The sequence below is a fragment of the Neltuma alba genome, unplaced genomic scaffold (genome assembly GCF_004799145.2).
Source record: "Neltuma alba isolate B1F8T4 unplaced genomic scaffold, ASM479914v2 tig00011398_pilon, whole genome shotgun sequence".
Lineage (NCBI taxonomy): Eukaryota > Viridiplantae > Streptophyta > Magnoliopsida > Fabales > Fabaceae > Neltuma > Neltuma alba.
In genome coordinates, this window is record NW_021636087.1 from 339,414 (window position 1) to 362,817 (window position 23,404).

The 23,404-nt window shown below is 34.2% G+C and overlaps 2 protein-coding genes and 1 pseudogene across 2 annotated transcripts; 2 read left to right on the forward strand and 1 right to left on the reverse strand.

The window, feature by feature from the left end:
- Nucleotides 1-2,243: 2,243 nt before the first annotated feature.
- LOC114712920 (membralin-like protein At1g60995) lies at nt 2,244-10,634 on the forward strand (annotated as a pseudogene).
- Nucleotides 10,635-12,040: 1,406 nt separating this feature from the next.
- Nucleotides 12,041-13,669, reverse strand: LOC114712888 (dnaJ homolog subfamily B member 13-like). Its single transcript, XM_028897448.1, has 2 exons — nt 13,128-13,669; nt 12,041-12,491 (listed from the first exon to the last, which is right to left on the reverse strand). Exons 1-2 carry the CDS (start codon nt 13,667-13,669, stop codon nt 12,041-12,043), a joined length of 993 nt encoding a protein of 330 aa, XP_028753281.1.
- Nucleotides 13,670-20,059: 6,390 nt separating this feature from the next.
- On the forward strand, nt 20,060-23,007 carry LOC114712915 (probable receptor-like protein kinase At1g11050). Its single transcript, XM_028897476.1, has 2 exons — nt 20,060-22,193; nt 22,829-23,007. The coding sequence occupies exons 1-2, from the start codon at nt 20,239-20,241 to the stop codon at nt 22,845-22,847; spliced, it is 1,974 nt and encodes a 657-aa protein (XP_028753309.1). The 5' UTR covers nt 20,060-20,238; the 3' UTR covers nt 22,848-23,007.
- The last annotated feature ends 397 nt before the right edge of the window (nt 23,008-23,404 follow it).

The following is a 23,404-nucleotide window of genomic DNA, read 5'->3' on the forward strand; positions in this document are numbered from 1 at the left end:
AAATGTTAGCTTACTTTAAAATATTAAATGTGCAAGAGATATAATTTTATTAAAAAAAATATATCATTATTTATGAAGGTGTTGAGTGAGAGAAAAATGAGTGGCAAAATATATATGAGAGAATGAGTAGGAAAAAAGAGATAAGCAGTGTAAAAAAAACCGGACTGGACCGGCCGGTTCAACCGGTAAACCGGTCAGTGGTCCGGTCCGGTTCATAAGCTAAACCGGGGACCGGTTCAAACCGGATTGAACCGGTCAAACCGGTGTGAACCGGTGAAAACCGGTAAAAACCGGTATGAACCGGTATTGAACCAGTTTAAATAAATATATTGATATTTATTCTATTTTTTCTCATTTAACTCCTAATATCTCAATTATTATAGATTTAAATGAATTTTGATGATGAGTTTGGCATCAATAACTATTAATTTTAGTTATTGAAAAAATTATAAAGATCAAAATTCTCAATATTGTTGTACTTTATTATTATTACAATCAAATTCTTATTGTATTTCTTTATATTTTGTTATTAGTAATTATTATTATTGTTATATTTTGTCATTTTTAATTAAATTAAATTATTTTAATATGACCGGTTTGATCCCGAGTTGACCCCGATCTGACCCATTAACCCTTGAACCACTACCTCAACCGGTTTAGTGTCCGGTCCGGTTTTTTGTTCCTTGGAGATAAGAGAAGCATAGAACTAATTGGGAGTACAAATGAAAAAAAAGTGTATTAAATTTTGTGAAGTAGCATTTATCATTTAGAAGTGAATTGCAATACTCTCGTCTTTGGTGTGAGATGTCCAATTTGCATGATTATTTTTTAGTTAAAAATATTATTTCCTGTTCTAATTATAAGACTTTCTACAAATCTTGTAATTAGGATTTGAGGTAGTAATTTTTTTTGGAGGTACACCTAGCATCGTAAATTATTTTTGGAGGTGCAGTGAACACTTTAAGATATTTAGTGGTACAATTTTATCCCTAATATATTAAAAATGGTGCAATTCACACCTAAACTAACGGAATCATTATCTATCTCATTGTGATTGTTATTGTTTATTATTTTCATCATGCTAGAGTCGTGACTTTGAGCCACCATTATTCTCTTTCACTGAAACAGAAATATGACAAGCGACATGAGAAGAAAGAGGGTTCATTATCTTCCTCCTTGAGAGAGAAAGGACGAGTTGAACCAATGAACTCCATATAGACGTTTGAACCAGAGGAGGGGGAGTTCTACTGGACACTATTTATCATCTTCTCCGTGGGAGGACCAAAGGTGCCATTGGGAATTGAAGCAAAGGAGGAGTTTGGATGCTAATGAAGGGGAAGGAAGTAAAGAGATAAAGGAAGTGAAGAGGATCAGAGTTAGAAAAGAGCTTCAAAAAGTTTTATTTTTCTTGATTTGCTTATCTAAAAACTATTAGACTGAACATAAATTAAGTAATTAAACTAGAATCAACCTTAACTTGTTCATAGATATGATGACTTACGTGGCCAATGACCAAGGAACAAGCAGAGGAGGGCCACGGCTCTGTTGATGTTTGAATTGGGTTGGAAAGCTTATAGGAAGGGTTATGTATGGACGTTCTATAGAGTTTCTTAAAGGCGGACTTACGATTATTCCTAGACCTCCATTGTTAGGGGGTGATGTTAGTTGATTGTTGCTTATAATGCTCTTTACTTTATGAGCAAAACAAAGTGAGTTGTGCTTTTTGATTTTTTTGTGGGAAATTTCATTATGTAGAGGCTTACCATGGTTTATAAGGCCAGTAAATGACATGTAGATTGCATAGCTTTGTACCAGCAATTAGAGAAGAAACTCATTCGTTAGTGATTAGGATGGTCTTCTTTAGGCTGAAGTCGCGTGTCAAACGATAAACAGTAGCACTTGGCATGAGAGATAACGGAGGTTAATATTCTGTTAACTTGGGTCAAAATTACTCCATTTTTATTATTTTAGAGACTTTTTTAGGGTGTTAAATGTACTTTCAAAAATAGTTTAGAATATTAGGTGCACCTTAATTTTTTTTTTAAAGGAAAAAACGTACTTATCCAAGTCTGAAAATCAACTTTTTGGTTAAGCCTAATCCTAAAATTCAAACCGGGTCAAAAAAAAATCCTAAAATTCATCGGGCTTCTTCAGGCTTGGCTTGCATTGCCTCAATCCCCTGATCTATGAAGCATACAACCGATGACAAACTGCAGACTGTAGTACCCAGTAACCAAAAAATGAAGGGGAAGAAAAGAACAGTTTTTTCCCGATCCCTTTAATTTAATCTCGTCTTCACCTCGTTTAAAACGTGCAGGCGGACAATCCAGCTGATCATCGTATATAGAGCAGAAGATCCTGCTTCCCAAATCGACGACGAAGTGAAAACTGAGAAATTGTCACTTTCTCGGGAATGTAATTTTTTTCTTGTTCTTTAACTGTGTCATGGATCCAGAACAGACGTTTATCCGTGTGCAGGAGAGGTTTTCGCAGATGTTGACCCCGAAAGTTAGAGCCGCTATGGAGTATTTAAGCCTGTTCGGAGCCATCACCTTATTCTGTATTCTCGTAGTTATGCACGCCAATTACGTTCAGCAGGTACCCAATTGTGCCTTCTCAGTTCTCACTCTCAATTTGAGTTTTATGTTGCTCTTTTAGGGCTGTTGAATTTCGAATCTTTGGCCATGATTCCGTGTGCTTTGATAGTGCGCTAGTTACTTGATAGGTTTCATCAACTTGAAAGCTCTTTCCTTCATTTTCTTTTGTCTACGAATGCTTAGGACGAGTGCCGGAAAGAAGAGAAACAATAAATGAGTTTGTTCTAATTTTGAACACCATATATTGCTCTCAATGCTATAGCTTCCAAAGACTGGATGAATGTCTGCCTGTGGAGGAGCTTGGTTTGTGGGTGTGTGGTGAATAAGAACATGAAAAATTTAGTTGTGTTTCTGGTTTATATGTAGTCCAACAGTGTTGGATCAGAGATTTCTTTCACTACACATCTTTGAAGGAGAGTTATTCTTAAATCCTATTGTTGGTTTCCATTATGTTTTCTTTAGGGAGGGTCCCTTGTGGATTACCCTTGGGACTTGAAGGCCTTTTTGAACTGGAATATGAGACGTTTTCTTTTGGTTGAGGACGATCTATTGTGCTTAGTCTTTGTACCTTTTTGTATTATGTACTCTACTTATCAACAAATCCTTTTTCTATCTACAAGGATGACAAATATAATGATTTCATGACAATAATGAGATTCTTTAAATTAAAGTGCATTTTATGGATTGAGGAAAAGTGTTTAAATCTTTACCGAGGGGAAGCACTCTCTGATGTGAATTTTTTGAGTCATGGGTAAAGTTAACTTTCTTGGAGTCTCTATTGGTGAAGTAATATCGGCTATGGTCTACAAAGAACTTTGCTGAACTTGATGTCTGAGAAGAAGTTGCTTACAATTCTCTCTTGCTTATAATTCTCTCTATTATTTGGAAGAGAATCATATCATTATAATAATTTTGGAAAAGTCCATGTTTGATGCTCTTCCAATTATAAAAGCCGCCTTGTTCACAGTGCATTCAAACTTTTTATTGCCAGTAGTTCTAATGGATTTAAATAAAACATGATATTAAAACTATTCAATTTGATAGTGGAAGATTCACACTGGACAATTGTCATGAAGTTTTGATTTCATGCATATTGGTGAATGTGTTAGGAGGAAGATTCAAGAAAGAGGAAGCGAAAATGACTTCCTTGTTATTAGTACGTTTGCTCATGGTAATTGTGGCTTCTTGGGAGAATTGACTACTGCATCAAATATGCACTTGTTACTAATAGTAATTGGTTAGTATACATAACTTTGGACTATGAAACAAAGGAATATCTGATACCTAAACTGAGGTATGGATGGCAATTCTCAGATGTTGCATAGAAGAATAGGATACAATGAGATATAATGTAATAGAAACAAAGACATTAGGAATGAGTTATCTTCTATTAATGGTCAAAGTAAACCCTTCCATCCTGAACCAAAGAATTGATCAAATCTCTGCTAATACAATTCAAACCTATGACTATTCGATTATAAACGAACCTCCACTGCTGAACTATTGAGGAACAACAGGAAATTAGATCTGATAGAGGTCAATTCCCATTATTGACCTGTGACCAATATGGGCTTGAAGTTTCGGTCATAACTCACAAATTCTTTGCAGTGGCTCTGTTCCATGCCTCTTTGATAGTTATTTCCAAGTATTCAGTCGGTTAACTATATCTAACTACCTGAGATATAGATAGCAACATAGCAGCTGGAAGAAGTATGTTATAATCTGATTGACTTCATTTTCCTTCATGCTTCTTGCTCCATGTCTCTTGTATTCTCTTTCTCTTACCAATCAATAAGTAAATAACTAAGCAATTACTTGCTTCCAATGCCGTCTAGAGCTATGCTTTTCCTTTCATTTGATCTTCTAACAATCCTTGTTTGACTCAATCTTTTCCTTTCATATTAGTACTTAATTCCTCAATTTCGTATGCTACTATCCTTTCTAATTTAATTGTGTTTTCTTATTTGACTTTAATTTTGGTTTTTTATAAGGCTAATAAGTTCTTTTCTTTGTTAAGCCGGGCTGTTCAAGTGAGCTCACGGGTGTTGTGACATCAGAGGCCCAACTTATTCAAATTAAGGTACATGGTACTTTTTTTTTTTTTAAATATACCCTTTCGAATTAAGATTTTTTGTAAATAAATAGATGATGCTTGAAAGAATAAAGAGATAGAAATTTTGTATCCGTTAGGAATGAGGTTTAAACAATACTTCAAAGGCAAATTAGATAATTGTGTATGTGGGAAGTTGCTGAAATTTGTTTTTTTTTTTTTTTTTAAATCTGTTATTTCTTTCCCTGTTATTTATGTTTTGTTATATTTTATAAACTATGCTTTAATGGCTTATATTTCTGTTTAGATTAGATTGGATTTTAGAAATATTTCCCCAGCATTTTGGTTACATTAACCATGCCTATTGCCTAAAATTTTTATTTAACTTTGGTGAGGAATGAATAAAGTGGTTCTTAGGGATAGCTAACTTCAGTTTGAGTAACAGTTGCATAACTATCAACATTATCATATTGCAGTATTTTGGATATTAATATGTAATAGGACCTCATCTGACGCAACTAGGGAAACTGTATTGTTATTTGAGTGGGGAATTTCCCTCTTAGGGTGGATATTACAACACTTAGACACAGTTGCTGGTATACATGTCAAAATAGGTCTCAAAGTGGTGATTGGCACTAGTTACTGAATATTCACAGAAGCAAAACAAGAAGAAAAGATAAACACTACCTTTCAAGATTCTTTCTTTCTAAAAGCCATACCCCTTATTTCCTCTTCCTTACCTCTTATAAGTTTCTGAAAGCTTTTTTTTTTTTTTAAATATTGCCGCTTCTGCTATGTATCAGAGTTTAACCATTTTTGTGTCCTTTTGATTCTTTAGTGATCTTTGCTAAGATTTAGCTATCAAAAAGACATCTAAGCATAAATTGTTATAGATTACAAACACAGCAAGGTTTAAAATTGTGATTAATAGCAAATCTGAGCATACGTTTTTATTATCTTGCATTTGGGATATAATTCTAGCATGTTTATTTTGTTTGACTGGACTGCTCCCAAAAATCTCTCTTGTAGATAACTAGTGTGGGCTTGTGGTCGCATAATGAATCTGATTCAACCAGAACAGATGCCCCTGACACACCAACTGTAGCAGATAAAATAGAGGTTTCTGATGTGGGTGGAGATGGAGTGGCATTTTTGGCTGCAAAGTTTTGGTTGAATTGGGTTGGTTCAGCTCCTTGGAGGGGAAAATCAGTGTTCAAGTTTTGGAAGACTGATACAGAGTTTCTTGATCATCAAGCTGAAATGTCATTGGTAGTCAAAACTCCAAGGCGGTGGTTGGAGATGCTGTGGTCAAAGTTGATAAAGAGGAGTCACGAAATAGTTTTTCTTTATCAGCCAAAGAGACATTGAAAGCAGCAATTATGCACTTTGGTAAGAAGTGGTATAAGCGCATCTCATTTGTTTGGAAGCTCTTGATAAAGATACTTGGAAGTTTCCAGAAACTTTGGGTAAGTATTCGGTGAAAATATAGTTTTCCTTGTAGATAGATTGGATTTGGACCATATGCCTATATATGATGCTTTCCGGCTGGAATTTATAAAATTTAGTGATCGAATTTACTCAAAAATTTCTGCTGAAGTTTGAATTGTGAGTGCAGAATATTGCTGGTGTACACTTAGATCTTGATATTCCTAAATGGATGGTTATCCTTCACTTAGCTCTAGCGCAGGTAAATACATTTGTATGATGATATGCTGGTCTTCTTACGTCTCTTTAAACAAAATTTATTTACCATGTTTTTTATAAGAAAAGTTTGCGGGAAAAGAATGATGAAACATGAAAGTTTTTTGGGGCTTGGTACTTTTAATCGATATTTATATCACATAATCACTTCTAGTATTTGCATTATGTATATATTCCTAATGAATGATTCTTCCGCTCCTTTTCCTGGTTCTACATAGTTCAATTGATTCTTCTTCTTCTTCTTTTAAATTTCAGTGCAATGGCTTGAAAAGGGGAGCAAGGCATTTGAACCAATATATTTATACACTATGGAGAAGGTATATTATTTTTCTCTAGGTATTTCAAGTTTAAATTAGTAAAGTCTCTAAACTTCAGTTGCCAATCATGTATAATATTCTGTAGGGGTATTTCTTGTTGCCCGATAGTGCCAAGTCTCGTCATAACATACACACTATGAACATGAGCATATCAGCTCGGCACCCCTGCTTTGGAAACAGGTTCATCTCTCTTAATCTATTTATATATTGTAGCACGATGTTCTGGTTAGTTTAAAGGACAGCTGTTTATCTTCATTGACAATTACAGTACTGTAGGCTTGTCACTGAGATTTGCAAATCTTTCGCTGATAAGAAAACTAGTCCTATCATTTCTTGGTCTTTATAGCATTTATTGTTTCTAAATCTTTGCCATACATTCAAGTTGATTTATTATTTTTTATTATCACTTCCAGGTGGCAGCAGCTACTCATAAACAGAGTTGTTGGATATGATACCATTTTAATGAATAGTTTGTTAACTTCTTCAGGTCAAGGTAACCATCTTTTTTCTGTAAAAACCTTTGTATAGAATATAATCGTGTAAGTGTGTTAATTAATTCAGCTTAGAAATATGAAGTGAATATTCTGGTAGTTGATTTTTTTTTTTTTTTTTTAAAAAGAACCTGTAGTTTTCCGAGAGAAAGAGGTGGAAAGTGAAGAAAGAAAATGGGAGAAAAATGATAGAGAAACATGGATTTAATTGTCTGAAGTCATGCTATTTGGTTTTTCTGCCTCTTCTCATTATTATTATTATTGTTATTGTTATCATATTTTATTTGATTACTTGCTTCTAATATCATTTGCTAAATTTGCAAATAATTTAAGGAAATTATCATGATTTTGGTTATAAAATATGCCAATATCAAACAATTCATAGTTATCTATGCCAACCTGTCACAAGTTTGGAGATTCGTTTAGTAATCATGGCTAAATTGGTGTTGGGCTTTTTTCACAGGTTATCTGTATAATTATCAAACAAAGGAATTTTATAATCTTAGTTATGCACAAGCACCACCCGAAGGGCCTGCTAGATTTGGAGGTTTGTTGATTTATCTTTCTACTACTTCATGGAGCATTTTCCATAGAGAGGGATTGCATTAGTTGGTCAAAACTTCAATTCCGTTATTTTCCCTTCTTTACATCGTGACATCCTTTTGTTTATTAGGAAGCTAAAGTGGAAGTGGATGCTTAACTCCAATTTTTGCTGTCATGTTATGATTATTGTGTTTAATATCTTTTCACTGCTATGTTTATTCAGCTATCATGTTGTTATGATTATGATGTTTAATGTCTTTGCATTGCTATGTTTATTCAGCTATCATGTTGTTATGATTGTTAGCTTTTAGGGTGTATCCTGAGAGACACCTCTTGTTCATTGTTTTGGAACTCATGTCATAATGTGCACGCTGTCTTTTTCCCAAGCAGACTACCTAGTAACCAAGTGTGGGGTGCTTATGATGTCCTTATTTGTATTTTTCACTACCACAATGTCCGTATCATTTACATTGAGAGAGACACAGACTCGCATGCTGAAGTTTACAGGTATGTGCTGTTTTTTCTGTGAAGAGATTATTTTTCATACTGTAAATACTGATTAGTGATTCCTGCTTGCATCTATTAGTTCATTTCGCCTATAGCCGTCTAGATTAATTGGTTGGCTTGATCTAAAACTTTTTACCTAAAATAAGCTTAGATAGATGGTCAGGGTTCTCAATGATTATTACCGCTGTGATCAGAAGATCTATCTTCAAGGTGATTCATTTCTATTTAAAAAAAAAAAAAAATTTGGAAGAAACTTTATTGAGTAAAATTTCTGCATGTAGTATGCTAACTAAAAGAAGAGTCTCCTGTGACATTCATCTAATGGTGCATAGTTTTCTATGGTCTGTGTCATTCTATTCTGCACATTGGGCTGACTGTTTACTTTTAAAAATCATTGCAGTCCAGCTTCAACGCCATGCTCAGCATCGCCTTCCAACATTTCAGCTGATCTTTGTACATGTGATTGAATCACTAGTCTTTGTACCTGTAAGCGTCCACCCTTGTTGGATTTTTTCGACATCATCTATAATAGCTGCTTCAATATCGTGTTATTTCTCTTTATACTATCTTTACTGATAAGTTACTTGGTGAACTCTTGCAGATCATGATCGGTGTTTTGTTCTTTCTTTTCGAGTTTTATGATGATCAACTAATAGCTTTCACAGTCTTGATTCTTGTTTGGTTATGTGAACTATTTACTCTTGTTAGGTACAAAGTTTATATCCTGCCTGTTTTACTTCCCTGCATATTTGTATTGGACGTGTCATGATTTTATGTTCTGATATTACTGAACTTGTCATTACTTGCAGTGCCCGGACACCAATATCAATGAAGTTCTTTCCTCGCTTCTTTTTGATGTATTTTCTGGTCTTTCATATATATTTCTTCTCTTATCCTTATGGTACGATCACTCTACTTTTTCATATCTTTCATGTTGTTTAGTTGAAATTAATGTTAGCTGGAAATAATTTGTTTCTAAAATTTTTCCAGGGTTTTCATACTTGGCTCTATCTACAACTGCATGTTTTATGCTGCACCTTATTCTGTATTTTTGGAATCATTTCGAGGTGATATTTAATGGCTTATTTATGTTGAAAACAAAATATCTATTACTCCTCCGGTCCTTATTATAAGACCCAATTTGACTTTTTATTTGGTCCTAATTATAAGACCCAATCCATTTTCTCTCTTATATTTATGCATTTTTTTCCAAGATAATCCTTCTAATAATGATAGTTTTAGCCAATATACTTGATTAGCAAAGATATTTTAGGAATAACAACACTTATTTATTATAAATAACCAACTTAACTTACTTCCTTAATCTCCTCAAATAAGTCAATTGGGTCTTATAATTAGGACCGGAGGAGTATAATATTATTACCTCCTAGAATCTTTCCTTCTGCCCATTATACTAAATGGCCATGCTTAACTGAATTGCATTGTATGTTTCAAGCTACCTGCGTTGCAAAGGTTTATGCTAAATCGACGATCACAACTCCAACAACACCCAGATTTCCACATCACCTCCTCTACGATCCTTGCATCAACATTGCACATCACAAGATTGAACACGAGGAACCAGGGAATTAATGCAGATTTGGCTTCTGGGGCCGGGTTGAGGCCTGTATTGGACCCATTAATGCATCAGAATAGAGCTGCTGAACCTCAGGGAAGGTCAGAAAATAATCCAGACAGGACAGCCGACCCTGTACCATTTCCTGGCCAGCCGGACCTTCAACAACCAGAAGCCGCTCCCAACCCTGGATCCATGAATTCATTCAGTTCTTTGTTGTTGTGGATCTTGGGAGGCTCTTCTGAGGGCCTCAACTCATTTTTTTCGATGTTCAGAGATGTGAGAGACCAAGAACAAGTTTTTGTTGAACCCGCGCGTTAAAATCACTAGACTTGGATTCGTAGATGGCAGCTGAACGATTTGACATCCCGAGGTGAAGAACTTCCTTGTACAGGAGTAATGTGAGCGATACAGGTGACTGGACCAAAGAAAAACAAAGTGTGAGAAACAAGTGTGTACAATATGTGGTCTATATATATATATTGATTGGTGGACAAGGGCTGGTTTTACCAGGTTGAATTCCTGGGGACAACACATTCAAGCTCTTGGGTTCTCTATTCTCGTCTCCTCCCCTTAAACTCTACCCTCAAAGATGTCACAACTGGAATATGAAGCTGAGGAGTTGCACCTAATGGATTCGATTGGAGTTGTATGTAAAGTAGAACAAGAGTGAATCATCTTCATGGAGTTTTCTTCAACTCGTCTGTTTTACGTCACTTTCTAATCAATCTTTATTTGCTTGGCGGGTGACTGTATGTCATTACAATATATAATTTTTTTTTTCTATTACTAATATGACAATTTTTGTTGCAAGCGACGTTTGGCAGATCAATACTAGTCTAAGTTTAGCTACCAATCGGGCGCCTTTATTTATTTTAATTTAATTTAGTCTTTAAATTTTTCTTTGGTCTCCAACTTGTACCAGGTTTATCACTTGTTTCTTTTCTTTTGTCATTAAATATTTTGTCTCCCAAGATAAAATCAAACAAAAATGAAAGGGGGACTAGATTAAGAACAATAAAATGTCAAGGGACCAATAATAATACTTCAGGTGCCAAGTGCACTGTTACTCAAATCTAATTAGAAGTAAATGGACGGGTGTAATTATCAAGTGGTTCATAAAAGAAAGAGTCTTGTGAAACATATATTATGGTCCCCACCAACCTCTGCTGAGCACGATTTGAGAAGCAAAAAGCTTGGCCAAGTTGCTTTTCCAATTGTAATTAAAATCAGTTTTTAATCCACAAGTCAGATGTGCCTAAAGCTTATCCAAACAGGACAATAAATTTCCAGTCGTACTTAAAGGTGAAAAGCGACAGGTTCATGCTCCAAACATGATGCCAAACGGATCCTATATGAATTACACGGTGATGTGAATGAAGTGAATTATTAGTGTACATGATAGCCACACTTTTTACATAACACGTCACACAAGTACATGTATTTTCTTTTAAAGATATATTTATTTTTTGCTAGATCTTTTAAACGTGTATTAACTAATTTACTACAATCAAGTACTACCTCCAGTCCTAATTATAAAACTTCATTTATAGACTATAAACGAGGTCTTATAATTAGAACATGAGGTACTATAATATAACACAGCATCTTATGAATATCATGATTTATTATTAATTTTATATTTCTACAAAGTTGTCAACTTAGATGATAAGAGTTGGATGATATGTAATCAAATGATATGTAATGATCACCATTTTAAAAGTTACAATAACGATTACTTTACAAAAATTGACCAACTACCCTAATTTTATTTTCCATGTACCTCAAACACCATAATCTTATTTATGGTGCATCTATTGCTTTGATAGTATTTTCTTAGTGCATTTAGCACCTCTGATATTATTTTTCAATTAAATAAAATTAAGGTGATACAAATAAGATTAGAGTGCTACAAAGTACTTAAAAGAAAATATTAGAATACTGGATGCAGCTGGAAAATAATATCAAAATGTTAGATGCCATGTTAATTTTAATGATGCCATTTTGTTAAGTGGGTCTCCATTTATTACACAAAATTGAATAAATGAGTACATTCTTCTCAACTTGTGAACACCAAAACTTTCCATAAATTTTACATTTAATAGTACGTAAGTAATATTGACATTTTAGATAATATTCAACATCACGATATACCGAACAAATCTTATAATACTATGGAATGTAGACAAATTTATGTAGCTGAAGGCCTATTCTGACGAGATCAAAAGCCAATCACACAGTTGGAAAAAGTATTGTCATTAACTACAATCCTTTAGATAAGTAACAGCTTCTTCCTTTTGTTCATCACTTAATTCTCTGGGGAAGTTGATGATAAACTTAATGTGGAGGTCGCCTCTTTTTCCATCTTCTTGTTTGGGATTAGGCATTCCTTTACCCTCAATGACCTTTTGATATCCAGGGTATATGACAGTATCCTCAAATGACATAGTCATGGTTTCTCCTCCTATCAAAGGAACTTGAATGGAGCAACCTGTGAGAGCACTTACCAGAGGAATATCAATTGTTACTTCCAAGTTGTCACCATCTCTGGTGAAGAAAGGATGGTCCTTTTCATCAATCAAGAAGACTACATCAGCAGGAAGGTATCCAGGTTTCTCATCGCCTTTTCCCTCAAACGTAATCTTTGTTCCTTTTCTCCATCCTGGTTTTACTTCAATCTTTAGTATTTCCTCCTCTTGCACAATGATCCTGTCACAAAATCAAGCTAAGGTGTCATTCTAAGCACATGCATGAACTTACAGTTTTCCCTTTCCTTCTCTAAGAATATTGCGTTTATGTTTTTACGTATAATTAATCAATTATTCATAATATCCTATACCCCTGTTTCACATGAATGATGAATCTCCAAATTGTCATTGTTGGAAATTTCAAGCTACAGCAGTTTCAGCAACCTAGGAAATTTCTAGGCAGCCACCAAAAGCATTTCCCCCAAATTGTCATTGCTCATAATTGCAAAGCTGAAATCTTCAATCAATATTCCAAATGTACCTAAATTTCCATAGTGTTTATGTTTGTGAATGTCAAATCACACCATCTGTTTCAGCAGCCTAAGAAATTTTTCTTCTTAACATGATGGGAACTTGCCCTAAAATAGCATGCACACAAGCATAATAGAACATCACTTTTTTCGCCTTCCAGATTGTCATTGACCATCATTGCAACCCTGAAATCGGTTAAAACCTAACCTAGACACGACAAAATGCAAGTTCAAGTATCAATGTATAATTTTAAACTTTAGTTGTTATCTTATGTCTTATATAAGTCTAAGATAAACAGGAATCCTTTTACAGAGTGTCCAAGGAAATCACAACAACAGAAACATACCCGGGATGCCTGATAACATCTTTAGTAATTTTGATCTTTTTGACTGATCCAAAGCACAAGTCCTCAAGAGTGCACTCAAGTTTCATCTCAACTGGCGGGGGTTTTCGCCTCACTATTGATTGTGAGTATATGATTGATGTCGTCGACCTTCCACTGGTGCTCCTAGACAGAGATGCTGAACCCCCCTCTTTTAATGGGGAGGCTGAAAGCTTTGGAGTTTGAGGCTCAGAGATGCATTTGCTGCTCATTTGTCCTGATGGAGAAGCCAAAGGGCTCGTTGATGTGGTGGCAGAGGCCCTTCTTCTGCTCATAATTCTTGATAGTGTCGAAGCTTCTATATCAGAATCAGAGTTTGTTCTAATGCTCAAATTTCTTGAGAAAGGTGTAGGTGTTGTGCATCTCCTGCTTGGATCTCTGGACAATTGATTTATACTTGGTGTTGGCGTTTTGGATCTTTTACTTGCAGTTTTCTTGAAGAACCTATTTTCTTCCACTCCTTTTCCTTTATGATGATCATCCACCTCATGACTTGGAACTGTCATTGGCTATATATTATATCAAACACAATAAGAAAATCCCATGAAGATTTCAAACACTATAGAGAAGAGAAGGGAAAGAAAGAACTTGCGAAGAAAACAACTCCGTCAACTCAACCGGGTGACATTGTTCAGTCCGAATCATTTGTAGCCACTAAAGTGATCGCATATATCACATTCAGAGAGATTAATATTAAAAATATACGGGTAAAGAAAGAAATTAGACCTCATATACAATCACACATATTTGTATATGTAGGGAATCATTCATGAATAAGAAATGCAAAAAGAAGACAACGATATTTTAGTGTTTTAACAGAATATGCGTTATTGAATCACAGTTTTCCAAAATATACTACTGTTCGATCATATACAAATTGAAATAATGCATTAGGAATTGATACAAACACGTATCAAACACAATGCAGCATGCAAAAACATGAAAATGCACTGAATTAAGAATGGTTTGCAGCAACAATTAAGGTGATTCATATGTCTTTTCCCAAATGTTCAGCAAGAACAACGACTCAAAATGCTGAAATAGGAGAGGTTAATTACTTACGTCGGAGGCTATGTGTTTGCTGAAACTCTTATTGTCGCGGCGTTTTTTCCTAACGAGCGATTTGCATATCTCTTTGAACGATGGTTTTTTACGGATCCAATCACCCATTGCATGAGAGATCACGGGGAGAGAGAACGGAAGATGAGTCAAAAACCCAGGCAACAATTTGTTTGGCCGCCCAAGAAATTGCTAGCTGGGATCAAATATGAAGGAAATCGAGCTGTGATGTTAGCTTTGTGTCCCTATAGAATTTACTAGTTTGTTCAACACAAAATTTTGATCACAATATGAGCATGTTACTATGTTCCAACAAAACATTAATTTATTAGTACGTATACTTTGCATTAATTTTCAAAAGGTTAATACAGTTTTGCTGCCTTAAATTTGTATTCATTTTGGTTTTAGTCTCTTAAATTTCAAACTATAAGTTTCAGTCCTTTAATAGGCAAAATAAGACAGGTTTTTTATTAAATTATATTTTGGACAGAAAGAAATTTGAGTAACAAAAACCAAAATAAAAACAAACTTAAATGGACCAAAAATTGCACTAATTCATTTTTAAATGTTTTAAAAAATGTGACTTTTTATAGTCTATATATATATATACATGTTAAAAAAAATGAAACATAAATTTCATTTAAAAAAAAGCGTAGAACTATATATAAATAATTTTATTTTAAGAAAATACTCCTCCGGTCCTTAATATTGGACTCAATTATTGAGTTGGTTTTGGTCCTAAATATAAGACTCATTTATCATATTTATCAATTTTCTCTAAATTACCCCTATGGATATTCCCTCAACCATAATCAAGTAGAAGAGGAAAAGGGGGTATTAAGAAAGATGATTATGGTATTTTAGGAAAAACGTGTCACATTTCTTATAATTAACTAACTTATCTAATTTTTTTAATCTAATCAAATTAGTTAAATGGGTCTTATATTAAGGACTGGAGGAGTAATAAGGAATATTATTTATATGCAAAGAGACAGTTTTAGTAACAAATTGAAAAACATTATGAAATATCTATACCCAATGTTAGAAAAAGTAAACTACTACATCCGATCCTAATTATAAGAGCCAGTTGATTAATTTGAGGATATTAAAAAAGTAAATTGAGTTAGTTATTTGTTCTAAATATGTGTTGTTTTTCCTAAAATATCCTTACTAATCAAATGTATTGACTAGAACTATCATTGTTAGAAGGACTACTTTGAAAAAAAAAATATAAATATAAGAGACAAACTGGATGGGGTCTTATATTTAGGATCAAAATAAAACTCAAATAGAGTTTTATATTAAGGATCAAAGGTAGTATAATTTTAATTAAAAGTAAAACATGAGAAGTGTAGTAGGAAAATGCTACGATGCTTCGGAAGTGAAATTTTTGGAGGAGAAACATAATTACAGAGACCACAGTCAGTCGTCCACCTCTCCACGTTGACTTCCTTTTTTGACCCCGGCTCTATTTACATATAAGTATACTTCTCAATTATATTTGCTGTCCTAATTTTGTTTATGATATATCCAATATAATCATATTATTTTTTTGATTCATCTATTGCATTCAACACCCTAAATGATAAATAAAATTAAGATGATGAATGTAATTAAAAAAAAATAACATCAAGAGTACTATTGGTTGCTATAAAAAAAAAATACTTTACCTTTTAAACCTTATAAATAAATGTACAATCATATTCATCAATTTGATCAAAATCAGCATAAAAGCCCTCCTCAGTCCTTATTTTCCAAATTTTTTATAATAAAAAAACTCGTTTATTTAAAGTACTATCTCCACTCTTAATTATAAAACATCATTTGTAATCTATAAATAAAGTTTTATAATTAAAATAAGAGGTAATAATAGATAATGCAAATTTTGGCACATGGGATACAATTTATTTTTCTAGAAAGAATAAAGTTAAGACTATTCATGATGTATTAATTATTACCAACCGGTAGACTTGCGGTTTATTAACTTAAAGCATGACTCAAACATTAAATTTAATAATAATTTTAAAAGTAAAAGTCAATAATATAGACGCAATCACATGTTTAGAATGAGGAAAAAAAATAAATTGAAAAGACGAAAACAAAAGGAAAAACAATAATTAGTGGTGCTTGGAGAAAGGACAAGAAAAATGGTAGCTTGTGGAATGCAATGGGACGTGAAAAATATCTTAAAAGACAAAATATTAATATTTCATAATTTCGTTGTCGCTGTTCCCATTCCAACTTGTGTACTGAGAAAGTCAGAGCATCATACTTTAACTTTAGCAAGGAATCACGTTTGTAGCCAGCCGCCCCGCGCATGTGCCCACGCTCGCAAAAGCGCGTGCACAACTTACTTTCTACGCTCAATTGCTCATAATAATACGCAGAATTCGATTTTTATTTAAAAAAAAAAATTAAATGGAGTTTAAATTAAATTTTGATGAGCTTATGACGACGAAATGAGAGGGTCATCAATAGGACTGTGTTATAATTTCACCACCGATTTCATTTGTCACGGTCTCCACAGTTGTTATGTTTTGTTTTGTGAACTTTTTTTTTATTATTAAAGAGAAGTTTGGATAGAAATTAAATTAAATTAAGGTCTTAAAAGTAATTTTATGATATATAAAATAAATATGTAAAAAGAGTTTTGTTTCTTACTTTTTGTTTCACTCAAACACCCCCAACTTGATATCTGATATGTGTTACTAGCGGTTATAAAAACATTTTTTTAGTTTGATTTTTGAAGATATCTGACAGTAGATTATCTTGGAGCTGCTCGATCCTTTCACATCTAATTGTTGCCTAATTTTCAAGCTTTGAATTTGCCCTTATAACTAAAAAAAATGTATCTTTTCAAAAAAAAATCCATTCAAAGCGTATTTGGTTAATCAAAAAAGCATTTTTAAAAAATATTTTTACCCAGTTTGAGATAAAATTTTTTTATATATTTATTTCATATACCATAAAATTACTTTTAAAACTATAATTTTTTAGTAGTAAAAAGAAATCTCACTTTTTATATATATTTGTGATAAAATCATTTGATTTTGTTTGACCTTCAAGCATCACAAAATAATAACTCATGCATCATAATATAAGCCAAAATTTCACATCATGCTATCTTTCACAGGCTAAATACATCATATGTATCTCCACAATTTATACATCATAAACATTAATAATAACTAGTGCGTTTTATATATTTACACGATTTGAGATTAATTATATTTTTTCCCTAAATTATGAGGAGTTTTGAATCCTACATATGTCAATCTTCGCTAAAATTAAGCAAATTAGTACTCCTACCCGTCTTTTTGATAAGATATGAATAATCAAATTATGTAAATTGAAAAATTGCTTAAAATTGATTAAAGATAATAAATATATGAGGAATATATATTTTTTAAATATATTATTATTTAAGGAGGGAGAGAAAATAAATATTATCTCTAGTTCTAAATGTAGAAGCAAGACAAAATATTTTCTTTGATCCTAAATATAAAATATTAATCTTTTTTCCCCTCAAATTATAACTTTTCTCAAAATGTTTCTAATTTTCTATTGATTATACATAGTTTAGACTTTAGAGTAGGGGTGTTCATCAAGCCCGCTAGCCCGGTATGCCCGCCCGAGCCTGTGAGAAAATGGCCCTGCCCAGCCCGGAAAAAAAAACAGCCCAAAGAAAAATGGGCATTTTTGGGCTGGGCATATTATGGGCAGGGCAGGGCTGCGGGCATGGTATGCTGCCCTGCCCATTTGGCCCTGCCCGTGATATATATATATTTATAATTCTTTTTTTTGCCAAAAATACTTATAATAATATATAATATATATAATAATATATATTATTCTCCCCTCTTCCATTTGCCATAGATACATTTAGTGGTATGCGTAATTCTTCCTTCTTAGTATCTTTTTAATTTTTTTTAATTTGGTTTAGTATCTTTTAGTTTGTTTTTATTGTTGGTTGTCATGCAAAGATGCAAAAGCAAGCTCACTTTAGTGTTATATTAAAAGATATATCAATTTAAGACAAAGCAAAGTTATTGATTTGTTGAATTTATTGTTTATTCAAGTATTTATTTCTTTATAATTGTTATAAGATACCTTTACTTTAACTAAAAAAAATTTCACCAAGATATCACTATTTGGGATTGGAAGCCCACCCTGCCCAGCCCGAAAATGGTTAGGGCTTCTGTGGGCAGGGCAAGGCAGCAGGCCGCAAAATGCAGCCCGTTCATTTTTCGGGCCGGGCATCGGGCAGGGGGCATGTCCTGCCCAACCCTGCCCATGAACACCCCTACTTTAGAGGTAGTCCTACTGCATATTATTAGAAAGGTATTCTAGGAAAAAGAATACAGTTTTATTATAAATAATTAATTTAATTAATTTTTTTTTACTATATGCAAATCATTTATCTATCTCTCATATTAAGAATAAGAAGAAATAGCCAAAAAAATATTATAATTAATGCAATATATATAATCAATTAGAAATATAAAAAATGAATCAAATGTTTAAACATCTCCAAAAACTGTAATTTATAAAAAGCACCATACACATTCATGGGTTTTAGATATGGAATCTTGTAAATAGATATGAATTGGTCATAAATACAAGGAGAAATAGGTTTTTCCACTGGCCATTTCTTGCATTTTCATTCATTTCTCATACCAACTATTAAGATTGCAATTTCAACAGTTCATATCTCACATTATATAAAATAATTTTGTAAACTTTTTTTTATTATTTTTAAATTATAATGACAAAATTTAGTAGTTTAAATCTATTTTTTTAAAAAAAAATATAACATTTTATTTATCATTTTTTCCAATCCCATCCTTATTAATTTAATAGTTCTTTCTGCTCTTATTATTCCAATCCCAAAGACCTTGAACACTAGACTTCATCCCATAGAGAGAGAAAGATCCAGTCAAATGTTCATATTTGATACGATACTCTCATTAAATTAAGAATATTTTAAAAAAATATAATACCAATCTAATTATTTTTTTAAAGAGAAGGAATTAATTCTTTGGGCCAGATATTCAAATATTAACATGCATCGTTATTAGTTTCTCTTCACAAAAGTGACTTTAATTTAACTAGAAAAGTTGATTTAGGTTAGGAATTTAATAATAATGTAGGCCCCATGTGCCGTTTGATTTACCATTCTAGAATTTCTAATTATCATAGTATTGAATATTGGACCAAACCAGCTAGATTAGACCAGAAACTGACCAACCAGTCACCTTACCAGTCCGGTCAAATGCAAAAGGTTTGGTGGGTTAACCTGGTTATGTTTTTTTTTTTTTAAAAAATCTTTTAATGCTAAAGAATTATTAATTAGGTACTAAATGATTGTAAAGAGGAATATTTTATTACCATAAATCTATTTTGATATTTTACTTAAATGAATATTGAGTGATTTTAATAATATGATAATATGATATCAATTTATCAAGGGAACTGAAAATGAAACGAAAATATAAGTACATAGTTATTTTGCTAGAAATTTAAGATATTAAATTGATATTTAGTTTTTTGAATAGCATGATAAGAATTTAAATTAATTGTTAATTTTTTATTTTTTTTTTAATCAATTTGACTCCGATATACCCTGCTCATTTTTAACCTATCGTCTCAAGTGATTCAAAAGGCGGTCCGGTTTTCCTTACCTTGCATCTTCTACGTATATTTCCAGGAACAAAAGTTTCACTTTTTCCCTCCCTACTTCGCTATGATCGCTGCCTCTTCCTAAACGCGCGTGCTTTCGCGCGTCCTGTCGTTACCAGAAAATCAGCAGCCAGCAGCCAGAAAATCAGAGAGAGAAGGGAAGAAAGGAGTTTGAGTTTTGACCATCCATGGTGATCGTCTTTTTCTTTCTTCTTTCTTCATTTCGTCTCCCTCACTCCACTCAGCTTCTCTTTTCTTTTCCCCTTATCTTCTCCTGGACCCCTCATGCATAACTAGAAGCTCTAGCACAGGAGGGTGTGCCAAAAACACAGAAGACATGAAGATTGTTGGGGTGCTTCTCTTTCTCTTCTTCTCCACGTTTCTTACTCTCGGCTCTGCAGCTCCTTCGTCTTCTTCTCCCTCAGTTAATAATTCTACATGTCCCATGGATCTGAACTATGTGCTGAGAATTCCGTGGAACTCTTCCATGTGCCAAAATTTTCATCCTCTGCATTCTGTAAGCGACACTCGAACAAGCCATTGTTGCCAAACTTTACTGTCCCTAATTGGCATAGGGCTTGCTCAGCACCTTAAAGAAACCTCCATGTTCAACCTCCCAGATATTCGTACTTCCAATTCTTGCCTCCGTGACTTCCAATCCAAGCTCTCTTCCCTCTCTCTCCCTGAAGACCTTACCTCGGCTTGCTTCGACCCGCTTCAATTTGTGGTTAGCCCTAACGTCTGCGCGGGGATCCAAACGATTCGTGATTGGATCGGGAAGCTCGGAGAAACGACGCCACTTAACCGGGGATGCAAACCGGACCTTACTGACCTTACTCTCTGTGGTGCGTGCGTGGCGGCGGGGTTTCAGGTTCAGCAGGAACTCACAAATATTGATGGTAATTCTTCACACGCCACAAATTGCTTTCGCTTTGCTATTTTGTATGCCGCTGGTATTGTGAATGAGTTTGGGCCGATGAGTAATGGTGCTGTGACGTGCATTTTTGGCATGTCGGTTTATCCAACGTTGGATTCTGAAGAAAGTGGTCGCCATCAAGCTCTTGTGTTTGGGTTAACCGGAGCTGGGGTTGGGTTGTTAGTCATGTTCGCTTTGTTGGGTCTGTATCTATGGTATGATAGGAGGGGGAGGAGGAGAAAACATGAGAGTTTTCAGTTTGATATTGATCCTGAAGAGCAAGGATCTAGGCCTAGAATGAGGCCTAATACGGGATCAATATGGTTTAAGATTGAGGAGCTTGAGAAGGCTACCAATGGCTTTTCATCTAAAAACTTCATAGGAAGAGGTGGATTTGGGATGGTTTACAAGGGAACCTTGGCTGATGGATCAGTGGTCGCAGTTAAAAGGATTTTGGAATCTGATTATCAAGGGGATGCTGAGTTCTGTAATGAGGTTGAGATTATTAGTAATCTGAAGCACCGTAATTTGGTGCCACTTAGAGGGTGTTGTGTGGTAGAAGATGGTGAGAATTTTGAGGAAAGAGGTCAAAGATATCTTGTTTATGACTACATGCCAAATGGTAACCTTGAAGACCATCTCTTCCTATCATCAGTGGGCAATCAAAATGAAAAGAGATCACTGACTTGGCCACAGAGAAAAGGCATAATTGTGGATGTGGCAAAGGGGTTGGCTTACTTGCATTATGGAGTTAAGCCTTCAATTTATCACAGAGACATCAAGGCCACCAATATACTACTCGATGCAGATATGAGGGCAAGAGTTGCAGATTTTGGGCTTGCCAAGCAGAGCAGGGAAGGTCAGTCTCATCTCACTACTAGAGTTGCTGGAACTCATGGATATCTAGCCCCAGAGTATGCACTATATGGTCAGCTCACTGAGAAGAGCGATGTCTATAGCTTTGGTGTGGTTGTTTTGGAGATAATGTGTGGGAGAAAAGCTCTTGACTTATCCTCATCAGGATCCCCAAGGGCATTCTTGATCACAGACTGGGCATGGTCCTTGGTTAAATCAGGGAACATAGACGAGGCTTTAGATGCTTCCCTTTTAAAAGATGGTGATTGTCCTACTTCAAATCCTAAGAGCATAATGGAAAGGTTTTTGCTTGTGGGGATTCTATGTTCTCATGTGATGGTTGCTTTGAGGCCAACGATTTCTGAAGCTTTGAAGATGTTGGAAGGTGATGCCGAAGTTCCAGAAATCCCTGACCGGCCTATGCCTCTTGGACACCCTTCATTTTACAATGATGATAACAATACTTTTAGCATATCTCCAGCATTAAACGGCCCAAAATTGCGTAATGGAGACATGCTCAGGTAATAGACAAGTCAACTTAATTATTCCTTACATCGCGTACGAAGCTGGGAGCTTTTCTCGCCATAGGGCTTGCCTCAAGTTTAACTGAATCTTGCTGATGAAAAAATGGCTTCATTTGAAGTTCATAACCTGATGAGTATTGTGGGATAATTGAATTCCATATCACCAATTCTCGTCAACATTTCAAGAACTGAAGCTTGAAATGCCAATAGGCCTACCTTTGTGGAGGTTCTATTCTGAAGTGTGGAAAAACTTAGCAAGCAGGGCATGATTGGAACTGTTGTCTCTTTACATCTACTATCTAAGAAACTATAATTCACTTGAGCTGTTGAAAATAGGTATAGGATAAAAGTCTTAGATTGGCTAGCTATATGGTATAGAGTTCTGCAATTTTCATGTATTTCTTGGTTTTGCTTTAGGCTCTTGTATATAGAGGGAAATGTAAATTCAAGCGCAATTGAAGTGCTGGTGTTGTTTCATAAGATGAATAGGGTGATCTGTTTCTTATCTTTTCCTTGGTCCTCAGCAAACTGTCATGTTCAATATTGCTTCTTCTTTCTTGCGTCATATTGGATGTGAGTAGCAACTTCACCATTTGATGAATTTGCGAGGCTGATGGCTATGTTTAAAACAGGTTCATGGGAGATAATTGATCACTTCAGAAGGATCTGAGGCCCAAGATCTAACTTCCAGAGCCTATCCCTCCCTCTTATTTTTTTTCTTTTCATGTGTGCGCCATTTAAAAGGAAAAAAAAAAAAGCTCAAGCTTTTTGTTTTTTTGTTTTTGTTTTAATCTCAACTTCTTTTGATTCATAACTTTTCCTTGGAGAGTAGTTTAGAATCTTTACATTGCTTTCTGCGGGCTTGTAAATACTTGTCATCGAGCATCTAGTAAGATTTTGGTTATGTATGCTCTTAAAATCATTAGATCTGAGGTTTTCTCTTTCAGAGTCAGGGACAAGAAATCATTGCGAGTTTTGTTTAATTCTTTGGTTGCATTCTTCTCCTTGCGTCAAGAAACAACTGAGGGAAACAATTGTTTATTGGGAAGGGAACTTTCCGTGCCAAAATAAGTTATTATGTGTTGCAATAGGATAATATAAGAAAAAGGGGGGGGGGTATTGATGGAACGATAAACAAATTTGCAGAACAAAAATGATAATTGATAAATATGATGTGGCAAATTAAATAGAATATGTGACATGTAATG

Excerpts from the sequence above, each read along its gene's own strand:
- LOC114712888 (XM_028897448.1), bottom strand. The coding sequence starts at position 13,669 with ATGACAGTTCCAAGTCATGAGGTGGATGATCATCATAAAGGAAAAGGA. Across the intron at positions 12,492-13,127 it reads GATGTTATCAGGCATCCCGG|GATCATTGTGCAAGAGGAGG; the intron begins GTATGTTTCTGT and ends ATTTTGTGACAG.
- LOC114712915 (XM_028897476.1), top strand. The coding sequence starts at position 20,239 with ATGAAGATTGTTGGGGTGCTTCTCTTTCTCTTCTTCTCCACGTTTCTT.